Source organism: Salmo salar, chromosome 12 (genome assembly GCF_965601325.2).
Source record: "Salmo salar chromosome 12, fSalSal1, whole genome shotgun sequence".
Taxonomy (NCBI): Eukaryota; Metazoa; Chordata; class Actinopteri; order Salmoniformes; family Salmonidae; genus Salmo; species Salmo salar.
In genome coordinates, this window is record NC_138302.1 from 7080876 (window position 1) to 7101267 (window position 20392).

A 20392-nucleotide genomic window follows, 5' to 3' on the forward strand; every position below is an offset into this window, starting at 1 on the left:
ATGATTTATCAATACATCCAGTGAAAACTCAACTTCTTGGTAGAGCTAATGTTTTTTTCAACAGCAGTAGCTATAACACATAGGTAAAACAATATACGGCATGAATAGCTTACCTTTTGCAAGAATATACATTTCTGTCCACAGGTCAGTGGCCCAGTTGCACTTTCTTCAAACAGCTCTTGATGGTGTAACACCAATCAATCAATGCTCCAGGCACCCTATCACCGCATATGCATATTAACTTCAGGATTGTGGGACAGTTGATTTAACGTAGGCTAATGCGATTCGCATGAGGTTGTAAGTAACAAGAACATTTCCCAGGACATAGACATATCTGATAGATTAACAAGAAAGCTTTCTGACACTAACTGCACTGTCCTATTTACAGTAGCTATTACAGTGAAATAATATCATGCTATTGTTTGAGGAGAGTGCACAGTTTTGAACATGAAAAGTTATTAATAAACAAACTAAGCACATTTTGGCAGTCTTGATACAAAACTTAACAGAAATGCAATGGTTCATTGGATCAGACTAAAACTTTGCATATATGCTGCTGCCATCTAGTTACAAATATCTAAATTGCACCTGGGCTGGAATAGCCTTTCTCTTGCATTTCAAAGATGGTATTTGTATTATCTTTTACCAGATCTAATGTGTTATAGTCTCCTACATTCCTGTGACATTTCCACAAACTTCAAAGTGTTTCCTTTCAAATGGTACCAAGAAAATGCATATCCTTACTTCAGGACCTGAGCTACAGGCAGTTAGATTTGGGTATGTCATTTTAGGTGAAAATTGGGGGGGGGGGGGGGAAAGGGGCCGATCCTTAAGAGATTTTTAAGTAGCCATGTGCTTTGAGAGGCTTTGAGCACCTGGTCAAAGAGTGATAACAGGCACTGAAGCTCAGTCTACAGTAGGAGTTTTAATGATGAACCAGAGTATACAAGTGGTCTGTGTACAGAGGGAAACAGGATGAAAGAGAGCATTATTGCAATGTAAATCCAATATACATTAAATAATACATGTCAGCTCAATCTCTATACACAATTTACAATGATAGAAAAATAACACCATAATTCCTCTCATGGGAGTTAACATTATAACACCAACTAGGCTAATCACATAATAGTAATACATGGTAGGAGAACTGGTGAAGTAATGCCCTCCATGGATCTCTTGCGCAGGGGCCAAAATAAATAAAACAATAAGTGTATTTTGTGTGTGCTTGATCTTGTGTATTCTGAACTATGTAACTCCTATCTATCTTCTGATCATTTCCGCATAATCTCTCAGATGTCTTCTTTCCAAATATACAAAGTTTTTGCATGTCAGAATCATGTAATTCCACATGAATAGCAGTTACTTTTGTATGTCTATTTAGCCGGAAATCTACATTTCGCCATTTTCTCTCGTTATTTCGTGTATGTCATCTCATGCGTTTCTAAATTCCCTTACCGGGTATAACTCTTTCCACACTGCTAGCATTGGAATGGCTTCTCTCGTGTGTATTCTCTTATGCGCTTTCAGATGCCATGACTGGATAAATCCCATTCCACACAGAGAGCATTGGAAAGGCCTCTCTAAAGAGTGTTTTCTCTCATGCTTTTTCATGTCCCCTAATGATAAATACTTGTTTTCACACTGGGAGTAGTGATAGGGCTTGTCTTCTGTGTGTGTGTATATATCTTATGTGACTTAAGGGACCCCAACCTTGTAAAACTCTTTCCACACTGGCAGCAGTGGTAAGGCTTCACTCCTGTGTGTGTTCTCTCATGCTCGTTCAGTTGCCCTGACCAGCTAAAACTACTTTTACAATGGGAACAGTGATAAGGCTTTTCCCCTGTGTGTATTCTTTCATGAGATTTCAGGTCCCCTGATCGGGAAAATGTCCCTCCACACTGAGAGCATTGGAATGGTTTTTCCCCTGTGTGTATTCTCTTATGCTCGTTCAGATGTGTTGACTGGATAAATCTCTTTCCGCACTGGAAGCATTGGTAAGGCTTGTCTCCTGTGTGTATTCTTTTATGTATTTCAAGGCTCCCTAACCGTGTAAAACTCTTTCCACACTGGGAGCAGTGATAAGGCTTCTTCCCTGCATGTGTTCTCTTATGGTTTTTCAGGCTCCATAAACGGGTATAACTCTTTCCACACTGTGAACAGTGGTGTCGTCTCACTGGTTCAGACGTGTCTGGTTCCTCTGAGTCGGGTCTCTCTTCTGTTAAAGACAAACAGAGTGGTTAAAACAGGGAGACCTGAATGAAATCTCCACATACATTTATATTTTTGTCATTTAGCAGACGCTCTTATCCAGAGAGACTTAAAGTCAAGTGCTCTTAGCATGTGATGCATGTGCTCTATTGTTTACATGACCCATGTATTTTACACTGTGTGGCTTTAAGGGAATAGTATGGTCACTATTCAGAGCAACTTACAGTTAGTGCATCCATCTTAAGGTAGCTTGGTGAGACAACCACAACAGTGATAGTAACCACATGTTCCCTCAATTAAATGTGATCATTTCTAATGACCTGGCCTGTGTCCCATAATATAACCAGGCTAATAATGACTAGCCATCTGTTAAATTAGCATTCCCCTGTGTTCTTACATTGATTTACTGTAACAGCAAAGAAAAGAGATACCACGACACCAAAACAAAAACGTGGGGACTGATTTCCCCATTTTTTCCCCCAGGTTTTCGGCCTCTCAAAATCACACTTAAATAGAAAAACAATATTGAATGTTCTCAATCCACAACTTTAACCACATCAGAAGAAATTTATTTTGGGGGAAAAAATCTGCAATATATTTATTTTTGTGTGTAGTTACCCTTTAATTCTAGTGCCACCAGCCAGGCATTCTTGTTTGTCTAGCAGTGTTTCTGTAGCGCAGTTGTGATGGGAGTTTTCAAAACAAAATGGCCAATGGATTGATGCAAATAATCACGATTCTGCCAGGTAGGCATAGGCTACTTTGTAGTTACCTTGTAATTGTCTTTCAGTCTTACCTGAATACATTAGCATCGCTAACGGCTACACGGAGTGGTAGACATATAGACCCTACACGCACACACATGGTTCAACATTCAGGTACATTTACCAGTGGCACCGGGCCAGTGCCAACTGAAATTTACTGCCCAGGGGATAAGATCTGACGATATGACAGGAAACTGAATGACGCGTGCATAATTTAAATAGCAGATTATTTTATCTTTCATTTGCTGGCTGAGCAAGTCACAGGGTTCATATAGACATTGGAAAGTCAAATTCAAGGACATAAGGACTTTTCAAGCACTTCGTTGTAATAGCCTATAGGATAAAAACTCCCCCCAAAATGTATGCAAAAAACATATGCATTAGCCTACCACTTTAACAATAATGTTTATTTTATTTAACTACCCAATAACATTATGCATTGATGTTCACATAATTAACATTCTAAAATATATCAGAATAATGTGGTCAATACCTGACTAAATAAACAGCATGCTCCCCTCAAACACACTAATGAGCTCTGTCCATGTGGTGGTAGTAGTCAGTCTGTCCATGTGGTAGTCGTCAGTCAGTCTGTCCATGTGGTGGTAGTAGTCGTCAGTCTGTCCATGTGGTGGTAGTCAGTCTGTCCATGTGGTGGTAGTCAGTCTGTCCATGTGGTGGTAGTCAGTCTGTCCATGTGGTGGTAGTCAGTCTGTCCATGTGGTGGTAGTCAGTCTGTCCATGTGGTGGTAGTAGTCAGTCTGTCCAGGTGGTGGTAGTAGTCAGTCTGTCCAGGTGGTAGTAGTAGTCAGTCTGTCCAGGTGGTAGTAGTAGTCAGTCTGTCCAGGTGGTAGTAGTAGTCAGTCTGTCCAGGTGGTAGTAGTAGTCAGTCTGTCCAGGTGGTAGTAGTAGTCAGTCTGTCCAGGTGGTAGTAGTAGTCAGTCTGTCCACGTGGTAGTAGTAGTCAGCCTGTCCACGTGGTAGTAGTAGTCAGCCTGTCCACGTGGTAGTAGTAGTCAGCCTGTCCACGTGGTAGTAGTAGTCAGCCTGTCCACGTGGTAGTAGTAGTCAGCCTGTCCACGTGGTAGTAGTAGTCAGCCTGTCCACGTGGTAGTAGTCAGCCTGTCCACGTGGTGGTAGTCGTCAGTCAGCCTGTCCACGTGGTGGTAGTCGTCAGTCAGCCTGTCCACGTGGTGGTAGTCGTCAGTCAGTCTGTCCACGTGGTGGTAGTCAGTCTGTCCACGTGGTGGTAGTCAGTCTGTCCACGTGGTGGTAGTCAGTCTGTCCACGTGGTGGTAGTCAGTCTGTCCACGTGGTGGTAGTCAGTCTGTCCACGTGGTGGTAGTCAGTCTGTCCACGTGGTCGTCATCAGTCTGTCCACGTGGTGGTAGTCGTCTTCAGCCTGTCCACGTGGTGGTAGTCAGTCTGTCCACGTGGTGGTAGTCAGTCTGTCCACGTGGTGGTAGTCAGTCTGTCCACGTGGTGGTAGTCAGTCTGTCCACGTGGTGGTAGTCAGTCTGTCCACGTGGTCGTCGTCAGTCTGTCCACGTGGTGGTAGTCGTCTTCAGCCTGTCCACGTGGTAGTAGTCGTCAGTCAGTCTGTCCACGTGGTAGTAGTCGTCAGTCAGTCTATCCACGTGGTAGTAGTCGTCAGTCAGTCTGTCCACGTGGTAGTAGTCGTCAGTCAGTCTGTCCACGTGGTAGTAGTCGTCAGTCAGTCTGTCCATGTGGTGGTGGTAGTCGTCCGTCAGTCTGTCCATGTGGTGGTGGTAGTCGTCGTCAGTCTGTCCATGTGGTGGTAGTCAGTCCTGTCCATGTGGTGGTAGTCAGTCTCTCCATGTGGTGGTCGTCAGTCTGTCCACGTGGTGGTAGTCGTCAGTCTGTCCACGTGGTGGTAGTCGTCAGTCTGTCCACGTGGTAGTAGTAGTCAGCCTGTCCACGTGGTAGTAGTCAGCCTGTCCACGTGGTGGTAGTCGTCAGTCAGTCTGTCCACGTGGTGGTAGTCGTCAGTCAGTCTGTCCACGTGGTGGTAGTCGTCAGTCAGTCTGTCCACGTGGTGGTAGTCAGTCTGTCCACGTGGTGGTAGTCAGTCTGTCCACGTGGTGGTAGTCAGTCTGTCCACGTGGTGGTAGTCAGTCTGTCCACGTGGTGGTCAGTCAGTCTGTCCACGTGGTCGTCGTCAGTCTGTCCACGTGGTGGTAGTCAGTCTGTCCACGTGGTGGTAGTCAGTCTGTCCACGTGGTGGTAGTCAGTCTGTCCACGTGGTGGTAGTCAGTCTGTCCACGTGGTGGTAGTCAGTCTGTCCACGTGGTGGTAGTCAGTCTGTCCACGTGGTGGTAGTCAGTCTGTCCACGTGGTGGTAGTCAGTCTGTCCACGTGGTCGTCGTCAGCCTGTCCACGTGGTGGTAGTCGTCTTCAGCCTGTCCACGTGGTAGTAGTCGTCAGTCAGTCTGTCCACGTGGTAGTAGTCGTCAGTCAGTCTGTCCACGTGGTAGTAGTCGTCAGTCAGTCTGTCCACGTGGTAGTAGTCGTCAGTCAGTCTGTCCACGTGGTAGTAGTCGTCAGTCAGTCTGTCCATGTGGTGGTGGTAGTCGTCCGTCAGTCTGTCCATGTGGTGGTGGTAGTCGTCGTCAGTCTGTCCACGTGGTGGTAGTCGTCAGTCTGTCCACGTGGTGGTAGTCGTCAGTCTGTCCACGTGGTGGTAGTCGTCAGTCTGTCCACGTGGTGGTAGTCGTCAGTCTGTCCACGTGGTGGTAGTCGTCAGTCTGTCCACGTGGTGGTAGTCGTCAGTCTGTCCACGTGGTGGTAGTCGTCAGTCTGTCCACGTGGTGGTAGTCGTCAGTCTGTCCACGTGGTGGTAGTCGTCAGTCTGTCCACGTGGTGGTAGTCGTCAGTCTGTCCACGTGGTGGTAGTCGTCAGTCTGTCCACGTGGTGGTAGTCGTCAGTCTGTCCACGTGGTGGTAGTCGTCAGTCTGTCCACGTGGTGGTAGTCGTCAGTCTGTCCACGTGGTGGTAGTCGTCAGTCTGTCCACGTGGTGGTAGTCGTCAGTCTGTCCACGTGGTGGTAGTCGTCAGTCTGTCCACGTGGTGGTAGTCGTCAGTCTGTCCACGTGGTGGTAGTCGTCAGTCTGTCCACGTGGTGGTAGTCGTCAGTCTGTCCACGTGGTGGTAGTCGTCAGTCTGTCCACGTGGTGGTAGTCGTCAGTCTGTCCACGTGGTGGTAGTCGTCAGTCTGTCCACGTGGTGGTAGTCGTCAGTCTGTCCACGTGGTGGTGGTCGTCAGTCTGTCCACGTGGTGGTGGTCGTCAGTCTGTCCACGTGGTGGTGGTCGTCAGTCTGTCCACGTGGTGGTGGTCGTCAGTCTGTCCACGTGGTGGTGGTCGTCAGTCTGTCCACGTGGTGGTGGTAGTCAGTCTGTCCACGTGGTGGTGGTAGTCAGTCTGTCCACGTGGTGGTGGTAGTCAGTCTGTCCACGTGGTGGTGGTAGTCAGTCTGTCCATGTGGTGGTGGTAGTCAGTCTGTCCATGTGGTGGTGGTAGTCAGTCTGTCCATGTGGTGGTAGTAGTCAGTCTGTCCATGTGGTGGTAGTAGTCAGTCTGTCCATGTGGTGGTAGTAGTCAGTCTGTCCATGTGGTGGTAGTAGTCAGTCTGTCCAGGTGGTGGTAGTAGTCAGTCTGTCCAGGTGGTGGTAGTAGTCAGTCTGTCCAGGTGGTGGTAGTAGTCAGTCTGTCCAGGTGGTGGTAGTAGTCAGTCTGTCCATGTGGTGGTAGTAGTAAGTCTGTCCAGGTGGTGGTGGTCGTCAGCCTGTCCAGGTGGTGGTGGTCGTCAGCCTGTCCACGTGGTGGTGGTCGTCAGCCTGTCCAGGTGGTGGTGGTAGTCAGTCTGTCCATGTGGTGGTGGTAGTAAGTCTGTCCAGGTGGTGGTGGTCGTCAGCCTGTCCAGGTGGTGGTGGTCGTCAGCCTGTCCACGTGGTGGTGGTAGTCAGCCTGTCCACGTGGTAGTGGTAGTCAGCCTGTCCACGTGGTAGTGGTAGTCAGCCTGTCCACGTGGTAGTGGTAGTCAGCCTGTCCACGTGGTAGTGGTAGTCAGCCTGTCCACGTGGTAGTGGTAGTCAGCCTGTCCACGTGGTAGTGGTAGTCAGCCTGTCCACGTGGTAGTGGTAGTCAGCCTGTCCACGTGGTAGTGGTAGTCAGCCTGTCCACGTGGTAGTGGTAGTCAGTCTGTCCACGTGGTGGTAGTAGTCGTCAGTCTGTCCAGGTGGTAGTAGTCGTCAGTCTGTCCAGGTGGTAGTAGTAGTCAGTCTGTCCAGGTGGTAGTAGTAGTCAGTCTGTCCACGTGGTAGTAGTAGTCAGTCTGTCCACGTGGTAGTAGTAGTCAGTCTGTCCACGTGGTAGTAGTAGTCAGTCTGTCCACGTGGTAGTAGTAGTCAGCCTGTCCACGTGGTGGTAGTCAGCCTGTCCACGTGGTCGTCGTCAGTCTGTCCACGTGGTGGTAGTCGTCGTAAGTCTGTCCACGTGGTGGTAGTCAGTCTGTCCACGTGGTCGTCGTCAGTCTGTCCACGTGGTGGTAGTCGTCGTCAGCCTGTCCACGTGGTAGTAGTCGTCAGCCTGTCCACGTGGTAGTAGTCGTCAGCCTGGCCACGTGGTAGTAGTCGTCAGCCTGTCCACGTGGTAGTAGTCGTCAGCCTGTCCACGTGGTAGTAGTCGTCAGCCTGTCCACGTGGTAGTAGTCGTCAGCCTGTCCACGTGGTAGTAGTCGTCAGCCTGTCCACGTGGTAGTAGTCGTCAGCCTGTCCACGTGGTAGTAGTCGTCAGCCTGTCCACGTGGTAGTAGTCGTCAGCCTGTCCACGTGGTAGTAGTCGTCAGCCTGTCCACGTGGTAGTAGTCGTCAGCCTGTCCACGTGGTAGTAGTCGTCAGCCTGTCCACGTGGTAGTAGTCGTCAGCCTGTCCACGTGGTAGTAGTAGTCAGCCTGTCCACGTGGTAGTAGTCAGCCTGTCCACGTGGTAGTAGTCAGCCTGTCCACGTGGTAGTAGTCAGTCTGTCCACGTGGTAGTAGTCAGTCTGTCCACGTGTTAGTAGTCAGTCTGTCCACGTGGTAGTAGTAGTCAGCCTGTCCACGTGATAGTAGTAGTCAGCCTGTCCACGTGGTAGTAGTAGTCAGCCTGTCCACGTGGTAGTAGTAGTCAGCCTGTCCACGTGGTAGTGGTAGTCAGCCTGTCCACGTGGTAGTGGTAGTCAGTCTGTCCACGTGGTGGTAGTCAGTCTGTCCACGTGGTCGTCGTCAGTCTGTCCACGTGGTGGTAGTCGTCGTCAGTCTGTCCACGTGGTCGTCGTCAGTCTGTCCACGTGGTCGTCGTCAGTCTGTCCACGTGGTAGTAGTCGTCAGCCTGTCCACGTGGTAGTAGTCGTCAGCCTGTCCACGTGGTGGTAGTCGTCGTCAGCCTGTCCACGTGGTAGTAGTCGTCAGCCTGTCCACGTGGTAGTAGTCGTCAGCCTGTCCACGTGGTAGTAGTCGTCAGCCTGTCCACGTGGTAGTAGTCGTCAGCCTGTCCACGTGGTAGTAGTCGTCAGCCTGTCCACGTGGTAGTAGTAGTCAGCCTGTCCACGTGGTAGTAGTAGTCAGCCTGTCCACGTGGTAGTAGTAGTCAGCCTGTCCACGTGGTAGTAGTAGTCAGCCTGTCCACGTGGTAGTGGTAGTCAGCCTGTCCACGTGGTAGTAGTAGTCAGCCTGTCCACGTGGTAGTAGTCAGTCTGTCCACGTGGTAGTAGTCAGTCTGTCCACGTGGTGGTAGTCGTCGTCAGCCTGTCCACGTGGTAGTCGTCGTCAGCCTGTCCACGTGATAGTCGTCGTCAGCCTGTCCACGTGGTAGTAGTCGTCAGCCTGTCCACGTGGTAGTAGCCGTCAGCCTGTCCACGTGGTAGTGGTAGTCAGCCTGTCCACGTGGTAGTAGTAGTCAGCCTGTCCACGTGGTAGTAGTAGTCAGCCTGTCCACGTGGTAGTAGTCAGCCTGTCCACGTGGTAGTAGTCAGCCTGTCCACGTGGTAGTAGTCAGCCTGTCCACGTGGTAGTAGTCAGCCTGTCCACGTGGTAGTAGTCAGCCTGTCCACGTGGTAGTAGTCAGTCTGTCCACGTGTGTAGTAGTCAGCCTGTCCACGTGGTAGTAGTAGTCAGCCTGTCCACGTGATAGTAGTAGTCAGCCTGTCCACGTGATAGTGGTAGTCAGCCTGTCCACGTGGTAGTAGTAGTCAGCCTGTCCACGTGGTAGTGGTAGTCAGCCTGTCCACGTGGTAGTAGTCGTCAGCCTGTCCACGTGGTAGTGGTAGTCAGTCTGTCCACGTGGTAGTAGTCGTCAGTCTGTCCAGGTGGTAGTAGTCGTCAGTCTGTCCAGGTGGTAGTAGTAGTCAGTCTGTCCAGGTGGTAGTAGTAGTCAGTCTGTCCAGGTGGTAGTAGTAGTCAGTCTGTCCAGGTGGTAGTAGTAGTCAGTCTGTCCACGTGGTAGTAGTCGTCAGCCTGTCCACGTGGTAGTAGTCGTCAGCCTGTCCACGTGGTAGTAGTCGTCAGCCTGTCCACGTGGTAGTAGTCGTCAGCCTGTCCACGTGGTAGTAGTCGTCAGCCTGTCCACGTGGTAGTAGTCGTCAGCCTGTCCACGTGGTAGTAGTCGTCAGCCTGTCCACGTGGTAGTGGTAGTCAGCCTGTCCACGTGGTAGTAGTAGTCAGCCTGTCCACGTGGTAGTAGTCAGCCTTTCCACGTGGTAGTAGTCGTCAGCCTGTCCACGTGGTAGTAGTCGTCAGCCTGTCCACGTGGTAGTAGTCGTCAGCCTGTCCACGTGATAGTGGTAGTCAGCCTGTCCACGTGGTAGTGGTAGTCAGCCTGTCCACGTGGTAGTGGTAGTCAGCCTGTCCACGTGGTAGTAGTCGTCAGCCTGTCCAGGTGGTAGTAGTCGTCAGTCTGTCCAGGTGGTAGTGGTAGTCAGTCTGTCAACGTGGTAGTGGTAGTCAGCCTGTCCACGTGGTAGTGGTAGTCAGTCTGTCCACGTGGTAGTAGTCGTCAGTCTGTCCAGGTGGTAGTAGTCGTCAGTCTGTCCAGGTGGTAGTAGTAGTCAGTCTGTCCAGGTGGTAGTAGTAGTCAGTCTGTCCAGGTGGTAGTAGTAGTCAGTCTGTCCACGTGGTAGTAGTAGTCAGTCTGTCCACGTGGTAGTAGTAGTCAGTCTGTCCACGTGGTGGTAATAGTCAGCCTGTCCACGTGGTGGTAGTAGTCAGCCTGTCCACGTGGTGGTAGTCAGTCTGTCCACGTGGTCGTCGTCAGTCTGTCCACGTGGTGGTAGTCGTCGTCAGCCTGTCCACGTGATAGTAGTAGTCAGCCTGTCCACGTGGTAGTGGTAGTCAGCCTGTCCACGTGGTAGTGGTAGTCAGCCTGTCCACGTGGTAGTAGTCGTCAGCCTGTCCAGGTGGTAGTAGTCGTCAGTCTGTCCAGGTGGTAGTAGTAGTCAGCCTGTCCACGTGGTAGTGGTAGTCAGCCTGTCCACGTGGTAGTGGTAGTCAGTCTGTCCACGTGGTAGTGGTCGTCAGTCTGTCCAGGTGGTAGTAGTCGTCAGTCTGTCCAGGTGGTAGTAGTAGTCAGTCTGTCCAGGTGGTAGTAGTAGTCAGTCTGTCCAGGTGGTAGTAGTCGTCAGCCTGTCCACGTGGTAGTAGTCGTCAGCCTGTCCACGTGGTAGTAGTCGTCAGCCTGTCCACGTGGTAGTAGTCGTCAGCCTGTCCACGTGGTAGTAGTCGTCAGCCTGTCCACGTGGTAGTAGTCGTCAGCCTGTCCACGTGGTAGTAGTCGTCAGCCTGTCCACGTGGTAGTAGTCGTCAGCCTGTCCACGTGGTAGTAGTCGTCAGCCTGTCCACGTGGTAGTAGTCGTCAGCCTGTCCACGTGGTAGTAGTCGTCAGCCTGTCCACGTGGTAGTAGTAGTCAGCCTGTCCACGTGGTAGTAGTAGTCAGCCTGTCCACGTGGTAGTAGTAGTCAGCCTGTCCACGTGGTAGTAGTCAGCCTGTCCACGTGGTAGTAGTCAGCCTGTCCACGTGGTAGTAGTCAGTCTGTCCACGTGGTAGTAGTCAGTCTGTCCACGTGTTAGTAGTCAGTCTGTCCACGTGTTAGTAGTCAGCCTGTCCACGTGATAGTAGTAGTCAGCCTGTCCACGTGATAGTAGTAGTCAGCCTGTCCACGTGATAGTAGTAGTCAGCCTGTCCACGTGGTAGTAGTAGTCAGCCTGTCCACGTGGTAGTGGTAGTCAGCCTGTCCACGTGGTAGTGGTAGTCAGTCTGTCCACGTGGTGGTAGTCAGTCTGTCCACGTGGTCGTCGTCAGTCTGTCCACGTGGTGGTAGTCGTCGTCAGTCTGTCCACGTGGTCGTCGTCAGTCTGTCCACGTGGTCGTCGTCAGTCTGTCCACGTGGTCGTCGTCAGTCTGTCCACGTGGTCGTCGTCAGTCTGTCCACGTGGTGGTAGTCGTCGTCAGCCTGTCCACGTGGTAGTAGTAGTCAGTCTGTCCACGTGGTAGTAGTCAGTCTGTCCACGTGGTAGTAGTCAGTCTGTCCACGTGGTAGTAGTCAGTCTGTCCACGTGTTAGTAGTCAGTCTGTCCACGTGGTAGTAGTAGTCAGCCTGTCCACGTGATAGTAGTAGTCAGCCTGTCCACGTGGTAGTAGTAGTCAGCCTGTCCACGTGGTAGTGGTAGTCAGCCTGTCCACGTGGTAGTGGTAGTCAGCCTGTCCACGTGGTAGTAGTAGTCAGTCTGTCCACGTGGTCGTCGTCAGTCTGTCCACGTGGTGGTAGTCGTCGTCAGTCTGTCCACGTGGTCGTCGTCAGTCTGTCCACGTGGTCGTCGTCAGCCTGTCCACGTGGTAGTCGTCGTCAGCCTGTCCACGTGGTAGTAGTCGTCAGCCTGTCCACGTGGTAGTAGTCGTCAGCCTGTCCACGTGGTAGTAGTCGTCAGCCTGTCCACGTGGTAGTAGTCGTCAGCCTGTCCACGTGGTAGTAGTCGTCAGCCTGTCCACGTGGTAGTAGTCGTCAGCCTGTCCACGTGGTAGTAGTCGTCAGCCTGTCCACGTGGTAGTAGTCGTCAGCCTGTCCACGTGGTAGTGGTAGTCAGCCTGTCCACGTGGTAGTGGTAGTCAGCCTGTCCACGTGGTAGTAGTCAGCCTGTCCACGTGGTAGTAGTCAGCCTGTCCACGTGGTAGTAGTCAGCCTGTCCACGTGGTAGTAGTCAGTCTGTCCACGTGGTAGTAGTCAGTCTGTCCACGTGTTAGTAGTCAGTCTGTCCACGTGGTAGTAGTAGTCAGCCTGTCCACGTGATAGTAGTAGTCAGCCTGTCCACGTGATAGTGGTAGTCAGCCTGTCCACGTGGTAGTGGTAGTCAGCCTGTCCACGTGGTAGTGGTAGTCAGCCTGTCCACGTGGTAGTGGTCGTCAGCCTGTCCAGGTGGTAGTGGTCGTCAGTCTGTCCAGGTGGTAGTGGTAGTCAGCCTGTCAACGTGGTAGTGGTAGTCAGCCTGTCCACGTGGTAGTGGTAGTCAGTCTGTCCACGTGGTAGTGGTAGTCAGTCTGTCCACGTGGTAGTAGTCGTCAGTCTGTCCAGGTGGTAGTAGTCGTCAGTCTGTCCAGGTGGTAGTAGTCAGTCAGTCTGTCCAGGTGGTAGTAGTAGTCAGTCTGTCCACGTGGTAGTAGTAGTCAGTCTGTCCACGTGGTAGTAGTAGTCAGTCTGTCCACGTGGTAGTAATAGTCAGTCTGTCCACGTGGTGGTAGTAGTCAGCCTGTCCACGTGGTGGTAGTCAGTCTGTCCACGTGGTCGTTGTCAGTCTGTCCACGTGGTGGTAGTCGTCGTCAGCCTGTCCACGTGATAGTAGTAGTCAGCCTGTCCACGTGGTAGTGGTAGTCAGCCTGTCCACGTGGTAGTGGTAGTCAGCCTGTCCACGTGGTAGTAGTCGTCAGCCTGTCCAGGTGGTAGTAGTCGTCAGTCTGTCCAGGTGGTAGTAGTAGTCAGTCTGTCAACGTGGTAGTGGTAGTCAGCCTGTCCACGTGGTAGTGGTAGTCAGTCTGTCCACGTGGTAGTGGTCGTCAGTCTGTCCAGGTGGTAGTAGTCGTCAGTCTGTCCAGGTGGTAGTAGTAGTCAGTCTGTCCAGGTGGTAGTAGTAGTCAGTCTGTCCAGGTGGTAGTAGTAGTCAGTCTGTCCACGTGGTAGTAGTAGTCAGTCTGTCCACGTGGTAGTAGTAGTCAGTCTGTCCACGTGGTAGTAATAGTCAGTCTGTCCACGTGGTGGTAGTAGTCAGCCTGTCCACGTGGTCGTCGTCAGCCTGTCCACGTGGTGGTAGTCGTCGTCAGCCTGTCCACGTGGTGGTAGTCGTCGTCAGCCTGTCCACGTGGTGGTAGTCGTCAGCCTGTCCACGTGGTGGTAGTCGTCAGCCTGTCCACGTGGTAGTAGTCGTCAGCCTGTCCACGTGGTAGTAGTCGTCAGCCTGTCCACGTGGTAGTAGTCGTCAGCCTGTCCACGTGGTAGTAGTCGTCAGCCTGTCCACGTGGTAGTAGTCGTCAGCCTGTCCACGTGGTAGTAGCCTGTCCACGTGGTAGTAGCCTGTCCACGTGGTAGTAGTCGTCAGCCTGTCCACGTGGTAGTAGTCGTCAGCCTGTCCACGTGGTAGTAGTCGTCAGCCTGTCCACGTGGTAGTAGTCGTCAGCCTGTCCACGTGGTAGTAGTCGTCAGCCTGTCCACGTGGTAGTAGTCGTCAGCCTGTCCACGTGGTAGTAGTCGTCAGCCTGTCCACGTGGTAGCAGTCGTCAGCCTGTCCACGTGGTAGCAGTCGTCAGCCTGTCCACGTGGTAGTAGTCGTCAGCCTGTCCACGTGGTAGTAGTCGTCAGCCTGTCCACGTGGTAGTAGTCGTCAGCCTGTCCACGTGGTAGTGGTAGTCAGCCTGTCCACGTGGTAGTGGTAGTCAGCCTGTCCACGTGGTAGTAGTAGTCAGCCTGTCCACGTGATAGTAGTAGTCAGCCTGTCCACGTGATAGTAGTAGTCAGCCTGTCCACGTGGTAGTAGTAGTCAGCCTGTCCACGTGGTAGTGGTAGTCAGCCTGTCCACGTGGTAGTGGTAGTCAGCCTGTCCACGTGGTAGTAGTAGTCAGTCTGTCCACGTGGTGGTAGTCAGTCTCTCCACGTGGTGGTAGTCGTCGTCAGCCTGTCCACGTGGTGGTAGTCGTCGTCAGTCTGTCCACGTGGTAGTAGTAGTCAGCCTGTCCACGTGGTAGTAGTAGTCAGCCTGTCCACGTGAGTAGTAGTCAGTCAGCCTGTCCACGTGGATAGTAGTAGTCAGCCTGTCCACGTGGTAGTGGTAGTCAGCCTGTCCACGTGGTAGTAGTAGTCAGTCTGTCCACGTGGTCGTCGTCAGTCTGTCCACGTGGTGGTAGTCGTCGTCAGTCTGTCCACGTGGTGGTAGTCAGTCTGTCCACGTGGTCGTCGTCAGTCTGTCCACGTGGTGGTGGTCGTCGTCAGCCTGTCCACGTGGTGGTAGTAGTCGTCAGCCTGTCCACGTGGTAGTAGTCGTCAGCCTGTCCACGTGGTAGTAGTCGTCAGCCTGTCCACGTGGTAGTAGTCGTCAGCCTGTCCACGTGGTAGTAGTCGTCAGCCTGTCCACGTGGTAGTAGTCGTCAGCCTGTCCACGTGGTAGTAGTCGTCAGCCTGTCCACGTGGTAGTCGTCAGCCTGTCCACGTGGTAGTAGTAGTCAGTCTGTCCACGTGGTGGTAGTAGTCAGTCTGTCCAGGTGGTGGTAGTAGTCAGTCTGTCCAGGTGGTGGTAGTAGTCAGTCTGTCCAGGTGGTGGTAGTAGTAAGTCTGTCCAGGTGGTAGTGGTAGTCAGCCTGTCCAGGTGGTAGTGGTCGTCAGCCTGTCCAGGTGGTAGTGGTCGTCAGCCTGTCCAGGTGGTAGTGGTCGTCAGCCTGTCCACGTGGTAGTGGTCGTCAGCCTGTCCACGTGGTAGTGGTCGTCAGCCTGTCCACGTGGTAGTGGTCGTCAGCCTGTCCACGTGGTAGTGGTCGTCAGCCTGTCCACGTGGTAGTGGTAGTCAGCCTGTCCACGTGGTAGTGGTAGTCAGCCTGTCCACGTGGTAGTAGTCGTCAGCCTGTCCACGTGGTAGTAGTCGTCAGCCTGTCCACGTGGTAGTAGTCAGCCTGTCCACGTGGTAGTAGTCGTCAGCCTGTCCACGTGGTAGTAGTCAGTCAGTCTGTCCACGTGGTAGTAGTCAGTCAGTCTGTCCACGTGGTAGTAGTCAGTCAGTCTGTCCACGTGGTAGTAGTCAGTCAGTCTGTCCACGTGGTAGTAGTCAGTCAGTCTGTCCACGTGGTAGTAGTCAGTCAGTCTGTCCATGTGGTAGTAGTCAGTCAGTCTGTCCATGTGGTGGTAGTCAGTCAGTCTGTCCATGTGATGGTAGTCAGTCTGTCCATGTGGTGGTAGTCAGTCTGTCCATGTGGTGGTAGTCAGTCTGTCCAGGTGGTGGTAGTAGTCAGTCTGTCCAGGTGGTGGTAGTAGTCAGTCTGTCCAGGTGGTGGTAGTGGTCGTCAGCCTGTCCAGGTGGTAGTGGTCGTCAGCCTGTCCAGGTGGTAGTGGTCGTCAGCCTGTCCAGGTGGTAGTGGTCGTCAGCCTGTCCACGTGGTAGTGGTCGTCAGCCTGTCCACGTGGTAGTGGTCGTCAGCCTGTCCACGTGGTAGTGGTCGTCAGCCTGTCCACGTGGTAGTGGTCGTCAGCCTGTCCACGTGGTAGTGGTCGTCAGCCTGTCCACGTGGTAGTGGTAGTCAGCCTGTCCACGTGGTAGTGGTAGTCAGCCTGTCCACGTGGTAGTGGTAGTCAGCCTGTCCACGTGGTAGTAGTCAGCCTGTCCACGTGGTAGTAGTCAGCCTGTCCACGTGGTAGTAGTCAGCCTGTCCACGTGGTAGTAGTCAGTCGCTGTCCACGTGGTAGTAGTCAGTCAGTCTGTCCACGTGGTAGTAGTCAGTCAGTCTGTCCACGTGGTAGTAGTCAGTCAGTCTGTCCACGTGGTAGTAGTCAGTCAGTCTGTCCACGTGGTAGTAGTCAGTCAGTCTGTCCATGTGGTAGTAGTCAGTCAGTCTGTCCATGTGGTGGTAGTCAGTCAGTCTGTCCATGTGATGGTAGTCAGTCTGTCCATGTGGTGGTAGTCAGTCTGTCCATGTGGTGGTAGTCAGTCTGTCCATGTGGTGGTAGTAGTCAGTCTGTCCATGTGGTGGTAGTAGTCAGTCTGTCCATGTGGTGGTAGTAGTCAGTCTGTCCATGTGGTAGTAGTCAGTCTGTCCATGTGGTAGTAGTCAGTCTGTCCATGTGGTAGTAGTCAGTCTGTCCAGTAATCATAGAAATGTTGAAGACTTATTTAGTGAGTGGGACATGCGTCAGGGGTTTCTAACGGTCACGGAATACAAAAAATAAAGTCAGCCTGTCCACGTGGTAGTGGTAGTCAGCCTGTCCACGTGGTAGTAGTAGTCAGCCTGTCCACGTGGTAGTAGTAGTCAGCCTGTCCACGTGGTAGTAGTAGTCAGCCTGTCCACGTGGTAGTAGTCAGCCTGTCCACGTGGTAGTAGTCAGCCTGTCCACGTGTTAGTAGTCAGTCTGTCCACGTGTTAGTAGTCAGTCTGTCCACGTGGTAGTAGTAGTCAGCCTGTCCACGTGATGGTAGTCGTCAGTCTGTCCACGTGATGGTAGTCGTCAGTCTGTCCACGTGGTGGTAGTCGTCAGCCTGTCCACGTGGTGGTAGTCGTCAGCCTGTCCACGTGGTGGTAGTCGTCAGTCTGTCCACGTGGTGGTAGTCGTCAGTCTGTCCATGTGGTGGTAGTCGTCAGTCTGTCCATGTGGTGGTAGTCGTCAGTCTGTCCATGTGGTGGTAGTCGTCAGTCTCTCCATGTGGTAGTAGTCAGTCTGTCCATGTGGTGGTAGTCGTCAGTCTGTCCATGTGGTGGTAGTCGTCAGTCTGTCCATGTGGTGGTAGTCGTCAGTCTGTCCATGTGGTGGTAGTCGTCAGTCTGTCCATGTGGTGGTAGTCGTCAGTCTGTCCATGTGGTGGAGTCTGTCCATGTGGTGGTAGTCAGTCTGTCCATGTGGTGGTAGTCAGTCTGTCCATGTGGTGGTAGTCAGTCTGTCCATGTGGTGGTAGTCAGTCTGTCCATGTGGTAGTAGTCAGTCTGTCCATGTGGTAGTAGTCAGTCTGTCCATGTGGTAGTAGTCAGTCTGTCCATGTGGTAGTCCATGTGGTAGTAGTCAGTCTGTCCATGTGGTAGTAGTCAGTCAGTCTGTCCATGTGGTAGTAGTCAGTCAGTCTGTCCATGTGGTAGTAGTCAGTCAGTCTGTCCATGTGGTAGTAGTCAGTCAGTCTGTCCATGTGGTAGTAGTCAGTCAGTCTGTCCATTCCATGTGGTGGTAGTCAGTCTGTCCATGTGGTGGTAGTCAGTCTGTCCATGTGGTAGTAGTCAGTCTGTCCATGTGGTAGTAGTCAGTCTGTCCATGTGGTAGTCCATGTGGTAGTAGTCAGTCTGTCCATGTGGTAGTAGTCAGCCTGTCCATGTGGTAGTAGTCAGTCAGTCTGTCCATGTGGTAGTAGTCAGTCAGTCTGTCCATTCCATGTGGTGGTAGTCAGTCTGTCCATGTGGTGGTAGTCAGTCTGTCCATGTGGTGGTAGTCAGTCTGTCCATGTGGTGGTAGTCAGTCTGTCCATGTGGTGGTAGTCAATCTGTCCATGTGGTGGTAGTCAATCTGTCCATGTGGTGGTAGTCAGTCTGTCCATGTGGTGGTAGTCAGTCTGTCCATGTGGTAGTAGTCAGTCTGTCCATGTGGTAGTAGTCAGTCTGTCCATGTGGTAGTAGTCAGTCTGTCCATGTGGTAGTCCATGTGGTAGTAGTCAGTCTGTCCATGTGGTAGTAGTCAGCCTGTCCATGTGGTAGTAGTCAGCCTGTCCATGTGGTAGTAGTCAGCCTGTCCATGTGGTAGTATTCAGCCTGTCCATGTGGTAGTAGTCAGCCTGTCCATGTGGTAGTAGTCAGCCTGTCCATGTGGTAGTAGTCAGCCTGTCCATGTGGTAGTAGTCAGCCTGTCCATGTGGTAGTAGTCAGCCTGTCCATGTGGTAGTAGTCAGCCTGTCCATGTGGTAGTTGTCAGTCTGTCCATGTGGTAGTAGTCAGTCTGTCCATGTGGTAGTAGTCAGTCTGTCCATGTGGTAGTAGTCAGTCTGTCCAGTAATCATAGAAATGTTGAAGACTTATTTAGTGAGTGGGACATGCGTCAGGGGCTTCTAACGGTCACGGAATACAAAAAATAAACTAGTCACCTCGGATGAGCTAAACTGTATTTTCTTCCACTTTGAGCATAATGACTCAGATGCCGTGGAGAATCCCTGAGGACAACGAGCGTGTTGCCAGGTAAACAACCTGTCCCTCAACGTCAGCCAAACAAAGGAGCTGCCACCCGAGCGGCACAGAGGTCTAAGGCACTGCATTGCAGTGTTTGAGGTGTCACTACAGACCCAGGTTCAATCCCAGAATTAACAGAACTCTGCTTGTTGTCCTGGTAACAGATACCAGTGGACAGATCTATTGTATTTGTTCAAACTAAACTACAGCACTTACTTTGACGTGTCAAATCTGATCCTTTCTTCTCTTCTCCTCCTCTCACAGTTCCACTCAGCCCCGTTGTTTTCCTGCAGTCCACCAGCAGCACAGACAACCTCTTCATACCCAGCAGTAAGGTACTACCGGGAGAGGCACGACACGGGGACTCCAGGAGAGAGGAAGGGCTAGCGTTGTCCTGGTAACCATAAAGAGGGGACACAGACACATATCATTATGGATGCTGATGTCACTGTTGTCATAAAGTGCTTTACAGAAACCCAGCCCAGACCCTGATAGAACAAGCTGTATGCTGGACCATCTGGTGTTCTGATCTGGAGAGACTCTTCTCTGCCTCGTCAGCATCAGGATGTTGTTGAGGCTCCCCAGAGGATCCACGATAGTCATGTCTCTCTTCTGTGTGAATGAGAACATCAAACAGATGGTAAACTTATGATCTTCTATTACAATCACAGAGTCTTACAAGAGGCATGAATATGTCTACAAAGGGCCTAAAATTGCCACTTTCATCATGATTTAAAAAAATATTGTTTGTGTTGTAAATGTAAAAGGGTAGTTCCACGATTTGGGTGACGTTTGCGCTCCCTTTATCTTTGATATTTTAAGTAGAAATTATACACCAATATTGAATTTTAAAATCCGGTTATATTAGATGAGGTGCACTTTAATATAGACCACATGGAGAATTCAATAAACCTCATTTAAAAGAACCCACAATATATGTACCAATGGCAGATTACCCCTTCAACAATTCCTACAGTACTGAACAACATATTCAAGTGTAGAACTTCAGTAGAATGCCCCTTTAAAACCACACATTAGTTCAACAACTGCATAGTTTGTGCTCCTGTGTTTAAGACAGTACTCACTGACGTTAATCTGATATTCTGTCTCTTCCTCTTTCACTCCCAAAACGTCTTCCTTCTTCACCTTTACTGAGATAGCATCCTCTTCCTCTCTAAAAGGTCCTTCCTCTTTTCCCCCAAAACCATCCTCCTCTTCCACTCTGGCAGCCTCTATCCCCTCTCCTTCTTTCACTACAGGTTCTTTCACTGTAACATCCTCCTCCTCTTCTTCTTTCAATGTGACAGCCGCCTCTTCCTCCTTTTTCATTCTGAAAGCTTCTACCTCCTCCTCTTCCACTGTGACAGCCTCTATCCCCTCTTCCACTCCAAAATGTTCTTCCTCTTCTTTCAGTATAACAGCCTCCTCTTCCTCCTTTTTAATTATGAAAGCTTCTCTCTCTCCTTTCATTGCAACACCCTCTTCTTCTTTCACGACAATGTTCAGACCCAGAGGTTCTTTCTCCGTCCAGTAGACATCCTCTTCTTTAGCAGGGGAGGAGTAGTTTAGTGAACTCATGGTCAGGGATGTTAGTTAGTTAGTTAAACATTAGCGACTAGGCTCAGCATCAATCTTTAACAAGTTTGCAAATTGAACAAACAAATTAGGTTAAAGTTAACGTCAACTGAACTGTGTTAACAACACTGAGATTAGCTAATGTACATTAACATGGTCTAAAGCGCCAATCTTTCAGTTTTATGTTGGCTAGCAAGCTACCGACGTGGTTGAAAGAGTAGCCGTGTTGTTGTTCCTGAAGAAGCGTCCCGTCCAGTCCATTATACGTCCAGTCCGTTATACGCCATTTGTCGCGGTTGAAGAAGCCTTCTGTCCTGTCCACTAGATTATACGTCACGCAACAAGCATCACCTGAAAGACGCACATCGCCATCTGCTGGCTGGAGTGGGTAACGCAGTTTGGAA

General features: G+C 51.2%; 1 protein-coding gene across 1 annotated transcript; it reads right to left on the bottom strand.

The window, feature by feature from the left end:
• Nucleotides 1–905: 905 nt before the first annotated feature.
• LOC106590981 (uncharacterized) lies at nucleotides 906–20317 on the bottom strand. The gene is made up of 4 exons (XM_082958510.1): nucleotides 19499–20317; nucleotides 18928–19025; nucleotides 18630–18807; nucleotides 906–2218 (listed from the first exon to the last, which is right to left on the bottom strand). The coding sequence occupies exons 1-4, from the start codon at nucleotides 19989–19991 to the stop codon at nucleotides 1620–1622; spliced, it is 1368 nt and encodes a 455-aa protein (XP_082814636.1). The 5' UTR covers nucleotides 19992–20317; the 3' UTR covers nucleotides 906–1619.
• Between the last annotated feature and the right edge of the window lie 75 nt (nucleotides 20318–20392).